Below are 6,712 nucleotides of genomic sequence, written 5' to 3'. Positions count from 1 at the left end.
GGGGGCGGGGGTTGGGGGTTGAGAAGACAAGAAGCGGTCAAAGTGGCGAAGATGTTGAGTCCATGTATGTCCATTTATTAGCGCAACTATTCATTTAACCTGAAACATAATAATTTGAATTTCAACAGTAAAGTGGCAGGGAGTTACATTTCTCTCTTTTAATCAAAATTTGAGTAACAGAGGTAAACTACACACATGTATTCTATCCTTTTTGGGTTTGTCAGGGATGATTGTGTATAAGTTAATAGAGCACAAATTTTATGATATACATGTACAAGAAACTTTGTCTAAAATACAGAATTCCCCAAAAAGAACATTGCATTAGCATTTTGTAGATCATTTTGGTCTGCAATACTACCTGGAAAACAAACCTATTGATCAGTTGTATAAGCACAGTATTTCATGTATTCGCTTAAGCTCTCATAAGCTCAATATTGAAAGGAAAGTGGAAGATACAATAATTTCGATCAAGATAATTGAGTCCGAGCTGTACTTTTTCCGGAAGTACGTCACGAAAATGGACGCTGATAACGATGTGTGGAGCCACCTTAAGTGTCCTCCTATTTATGCAGATTTACGGGTGAGATACCTAAAGCCATATTATTTTAGTCGTTCCAGTGTATATAAACTTGTTCAATTGCTCAGTGTTAATAATGTAAAAGATTTGTGTAATCTTGGTAAATATAAAAGATTTGCTTTTAAGAAGCGCTCTCAGTCATTATTGTATTATCACATTCTTGTGTGTGTGTGTGTGTGTGTGTGTGTATGATACGATTACATACAATTATCAATCCTGTATACCATTACACTGTTAAACCTGCTAATATGTATTAATATTGTGTCTTGTATCTTATAAGTCGTAAGGCTTACAGAATAAACTAATTGAATTGAATTGGACGACACATCCTTAAAAACAACATGCATGATGTAAACTTGTGCTTGTTACTGGATATGATTTACTTCTAATTGAACTTTCCTGTTTTTGCAGCAGCAGCAGCTGAAACATCATCATCGAATAAGGTTAGTTCACTAGGTTAATAAACAGTCATTATTGTAGCTATGACTCCGAACAAGTTCTTGGTTCAAGTAAGGAAGGAGCTCAGATTTTAAAGACCTTGGATAAACGATACATACCGAGTACTGGTCCGGTGTTTTTGTTTCACATAGATAATGTATTTCGATATCAATATTGTGTTCATGTTGTCAATATAAGATTTTTACTTAGAAACGCCTTAAATTCGTTTTTGTTTGAGTTGGACGCTTATTTGATTAAGCATATTTTAATATGGAGAATAAAAATTAGGTATACAAATGAAATATTTTTATCCCTTTTTTCTTTGCAGATACAGAACTTCGAGTCGAAGGTAAGTTTAGGTTATAATAAAACAAAGTTAGTGTAATGACTTAAATTTAAACACAAAAAAACAAACGATGTGAAAGTTAATTGTTTAACAGATAAATGAATCATTCACTCGAGTTTATCTAGTTTTTGGCAGCACGCACTATACAAAATACATTTTTTTTCATTTTACTGTAATTTATATTTGAGGAATGTTTTCTCTCTGTTTCAGTTGTCGAAGCTACGATCACTGGTAGGTTAATCCTCGAGTTCAAAACGTTTAGCAATGTAAACTACAAGTAATGTATGTAAACTACAAATAATGTATAATTCAAATTATTTTTTGAAAGCGATGATTTGAAAATTTTGGAAATAATGGAAAAAAAGAACGTTTAATTTAATGTTGAATTTCTTTAACTGTCTATGAATAATGCTTTAGTGAATTGTGCATCTGCCCCCCCCCCCCCCCCCCCCCCCAAAAAAAAAGAAGGAGAGGGAAAAGCACTGTTTTATACATTTAGTAGTAAAAAGTTCGATTTGTATCATCTTCTTATTTTAATCGCATATACGAAATGCTAGAAGTAAAAAAAAACAAAAAAAACCCCTACATTAGTTATACAAATTAAATTGCACAAACATTTAACATTTATGTTTATGCTTGCAGTTGACAGATATTGCGAAAAGCTCAGAAGTAAATAATAAACAAAATGTAGCCGAAAAGAAATCTGCAGAATCGAAAACGATGTCAGAGGCAAACATGTCACATGACAGAGACGAGAAGTCAGACAGACGCTTGAAACTGTCGGGGGACTCTACAATGACGGCAGGACTGGCTGGTTTACAGGGAAAAACTCTCGAGGTATGCTATCAATAGATAAACCCATCTAGGCACAGAGCAATACCGTATCCTACTGTACACATTTCAGTACCATGGTTTTAAAAGTTTCAAGGCAAATTTCAGCCTCAGCTGTAATCTTGACATAGGTGCAACGCATATAGGGTTCAAAAATCGCTTTTTTTTTCTTCTGCTAAATTAAGATCAAATAATTTACAACTATAGTTTTTGGTAGTTGTATAGCATATGGATATGCATGTTGTGGGATAGAATTGTCAGTTTCAGTTTTAATTCAAGAACAATTAAAGTTTCTATCGTATTTTAAGACGAACGTTATTGACCTACGGCGTTATAATTCACTACTTGATATGTATGAAGCATGGTACATGTTTTTCCCCGTATCAAATACCTTCTGAATACTACGTCAGTATCACACAATCTAACAATAACCGCTTGAGTAAATAAAAAAAAGTTGTGAGACCAATAAGAGAGAGAAAAGAGTAGCGAAAAGACAACATAATAAGATGGGTTGTTTGAACAGTTATGGTAATTTAAGGACGTGCCAGGTTTTGGTGGTGGAGGAAAGCCGGAGTTCCCGGAGAAATACCACCGACCTACGTCCATTACCTGGCGACTGCCCCACGTAGGTCTTGAACCTGCGACCCAGTAGCGGAGCGCGAGTGATAAATGTAGCAGAATGTCAGACGCCTTAACCACTTCGCCACCGCGGCCCGACCTCTAATAAAATGAAAGACAATGTCTTGAAAGAAGCAAAAAAAAAAAAAAAAAAAACCCAACCAAAGTAGTAAACAATGAATTTCTGTAATATTAGGTACTTCTACACAATGTTATCTTGATATTTAGTACCAAAAATAAATTTCAATCCTACCTTTAACAGGCGCTGGAGCTGGCCCTACAGACGCTTAAAGATCAACAGTTACACCAGTACGAACAGCGCACAACCGGCAGACATAATGGTACGTACTGTGTAGACTTGGAATATTGGTCAATCACGAATATTGTTGATATACACAACCTTTTTAATATAATTAGGTCAGTTAATGAGATCATTGACGTACATATATACACAACTTTCTTTTTAAATTTGAGTTTAATGATTGTAAAAATGATGAAGTTTTGTGATAATTTAATTTTACCGTATAGCGGGTTATTTACACTGGCTTCATTTTCGCGATTTCGACCCAAAATTACTGTAGAAAAAATTAAACAGATTATAATTTCGCGATCTAGAATTTAAAAGAACTTTTTTTCGCGGTCTTTTAGCACAGAGACGGGACACTCGGAATATAAAGTATCAAATAAGTAAATGATTGGGCTTTATAACAGCAAATTGAGTAACAAGAAGTAAGCTTATTTTGTTAAACGAATCATTAACAAAACCAGTAGATGTGTTATATATGTATAACTCTTTATGTATGTAAATCGTCATTACCACGTGCGCGCTATTTCATGTCGAATAAACTGTTATGAAGTTTGTTATCGCGCTTTCGAGATCACGTTATTAACCCGCGAAATCGCGAAAATATTAGCAACGCAGAAACATCCTGCTATACAGTACCTGCGCGGCGTTTTAGTTTATTAATCGATACGGTGTCTAGCGGCTCTGAATTCGTGTAATAGAATAACTCGCATGACTAAGATGTTCATATAGTTCATGAAATTTATTACATCAAGATATAATTTATGCTATAGTTGAAATACCTCGTTGTTGTAGTTGACATGGGAACATTCCGAGATGAGCCTATACCAGACTCTGGTAATAAAAAGGGAAGCCACTCTTCACAGGACTCTGACGTCATCGAACTTGCAAAACTACTCACAGCTGCCAAATCAAGTGGACATAACTCTGAAGGTGAGTTGTACTTTGATAATCATAATATGACTACACACACATGTCAGTGACAATTGTTCTCCGTTTCAATACGAAACACTAATGTGTATGTCACTACCTGTTGTTATGATACCTTCTGTTGATTTTCTACTATAGACAAAATTGGGTGACGCCCGAAATATTCACAGTTTTGCGAAAAGAGCACATACATTTGTCAGAATGCTTCAAATAATCTTACACATTTAATCGGTTTTTTGTCTGGTGTAGTGCTAAAAATGTAGTGCCAGTCAAGACTAAGCGCAAACGGAAAAATCCAATTTAACTTAAAATTGTGTTGAACATGTTGCTTTATGTAAATTTGAATTTAAACATCCTATTTCGTTTCTTAATCCAGTAAACTCTGAAGGTTACCGCCAGCCAAAAGAGGGACGGTTTGGACTTTTACGTGGTGAAGGTAAACTGATAACTGACAGTTTGACTGTGCATGATTAAACATTTAAAACCCTCTCCTCAAAACGAATATAACAATATTACAACAACATAACTATAAATAAATGAGTATAGGGTTTGTTTGCTTATACTTATTAGAAAGAAAAAACATGACGGAAATGGATCATATTAAACACAAATTGTATTGGAAACAATCTGCTCTGATATTTAGAATAGTGGAGCCGGACTTCTATAATGATCACGGGTAGTATTTAGTTATGTATGTGTTTATTGCTGAAAATACAAATCTAGGTTTCTGGTAAAATTCAACCAGTTGATTATTTAATTTATTTCATAATTTGTCATCGCACAATAATAGCTATGTACACTTTAGATGCTATGACAAAAGGGAAGCAACTCGTACCGTCGAAAGTGTGGCTTGTCATTGTTTTACTATAATGCATTTTGTCTAATTTGTCTAATTCGCTTTAAGAAGACCTACATACTAGAATGTGAAAAAGCGGTTTATCAGAACTTCGAATTATCAGTATTATTGTTTATCTTTCACCGTACAATAATATCTGGACTATCATACGTGTGTTGTGTGTATCATCTGGGACAGCCTCGTATCTTATTGAAACGTCTTCAATCATATATTCTATATAGATCTGACATAAATAATTATAGGTCTCATAAGTAATAACGACAGAATAGTAAAATATATAAACTTGATCCCAACAAACAAATGTACATATGTATCAGCAAATATGGTATAGCGACAGTGCGGGTAAACTATTAGGATGCATATATATAGTGTACTATATCTTATCGACATCCACATTTCCGGATATTTGCCGAACGATTATAACGTTACGCAATTATAACAAATACGATTACAGTGTAAGTGGAATGGCTTTGCATTTTAAAATCACGTTTCTTTATTATCTCTATAAGTAGATTGTCATGATTAACTTTTTTTTTTATTAAAACGCCATGCAATTGTGTTGTCCAACAATGTCCTTTTGAGGAGTCCTTATGCACAATATGTATATTTTTCAGCAATGCGACTGGTAGAAGACAAACTTCTTGGTGACGTGGAGTTGGCTCTTGAAAATGGCCTCACTTTAGACGAGATTATGCAAGATTTGGAAAGACAAGGTGCGTTTAAAATCAAAACCAAAAAAGTCTGTTCTTAATATTTAATTATGCATAAACAAAATGATAGCATTCTTGATTAATATCAAGTCATGCAAACGTAAAGGTTTAAAATTGATTAGCCAACCCGACAACAAAACGATAAATTTACATTTCCAATGCAAGTTGTTGTATACGCATTACACGAAGACATTGCGTTCATAGGGCTATGGATGCAATTTGATCAGTGTCACTTTGAAGTTTTTCCTCCCGCCTCGAATAACATAAGACAACCGTAAGAAGCAAACATTTTTGTGACGTTAGGCTGTTCCAGGAATCCTGTTTGAACTGACGGCACGGATACTTTAATATCGAACATATCAAGGAATATCTATATTAAGATCAATGATAGTTATGAAATTTAGAATGTTTTTATGTGTACATGATGTATTGAATGGCATTTTTTAATATTCATGCCGACATTATCACAAGACTGTTACATGAATATTTCATGAAGCCCGATAATATAGTTGGTTGGTTGTTCATAATTCAACGCCCTATCAACAGCTAATCAGGTCATTTAAGGACGTAAGCCCGAAATGGAATATGTACATGTATGTAACCGATTTGCGTTTATAACGGCATCAACTTTAAAAAAACCGTTCAATCAACAAACACCCTATTTTATTAATAACTATCTTATCATCCGCTCGCGTTTATACCTTTTTTGTCTTTTTCAGAAGATAAAGCTCGAGCACGCGACCTCCTTGGTAAACTTGAGGAGAGAATGGCACAACAGTATAGAGACTGATTGAAATTTTCGAATTATGTAAACATTTTCTATTGCTTCCAGACATTTTTTTCTGAATGGACACTTTATTTTATTGTTGAAAACTACATTAAAGGTAAACAAATGATTAACACACTTTTGTTATTTTACGTTTCCGTCATATTTACGCTGAACATACATTCGGCAATTAAATCTATGGCTTTATCGAAACACGAGTTGAAATAGAAATAACCAAGTCAAAAAATAATCAAAAGATCAGTAATAAAATGAGCTTCTCTCCCACAGGATGTTGACTAAATGTCGTGAATTCCGTCTTTGCGTATTGCAGAGTTA

The 6,712-nt window shown here is 34.3% G+C and overlaps 1 protein-coding gene across 1 annotated transcript in view; it reads left to right on the top strand.

Moving 5' to 3' along the window:
• Window positions 1–6,512, top strand: part of LOC110441603 — an 11,113-nt gene extending 4,601 nt beyond the window's left edge. Inside the window, exons 2-10 of the mRNA XM_021484796.1 lie at window positions 989–1,020; window positions 1,344–1,364; window positions 1,572–1,592; window positions 2,004–2,198; window positions 3,073–3,151; window positions 3,910–4,047; window positions 4,421–4,480; window positions 5,515–5,613; window positions 6,330–6,512. Of these exons, the coding sequence (XP_021340471.1) occupies window positions 989–1,020; window positions 1,344–1,364; window positions 1,572–1,592; window positions 2,004–2,198; window positions 3,073–3,151; window positions 3,910–4,047; window positions 4,421–4,480; window positions 5,515–5,613; window positions 6,330–6,400 (716 nt within the window). The 3' untranslated portion in view covers window positions 6,401–6,512. The remainder of the gene's footprint in view (window positions 1–988; window positions 1,021–1,343; window positions 1,365–1,571; window positions 1,593–2,003; window positions 2,199–3,072; window positions 3,152–3,909; window positions 4,048–4,420; window positions 4,481–5,514; window positions 5,614–6,329) is intronic.
• Window positions 6,513–6,712: the final 200 nt, after the last annotated feature.

This window comes from Mizuhopecten yessoensis, unplaced genomic scaffold, assembly GCF_002113885.1.
Source record: "Mizuhopecten yessoensis strain PY_sf001 unplaced genomic scaffold, ASM211388v2 scaffold716051, whole genome shotgun sequence".
Classification (NCBI taxonomy): domain Eukaryota; kingdom Metazoa; phylum Mollusca; class Bivalvia; order Pectinida; family Pectinidae; genus Mizuhopecten; species Mizuhopecten yessoensis.
This window is presented reverse-complemented; position numbering and strand designations above follow the sequence as displayed.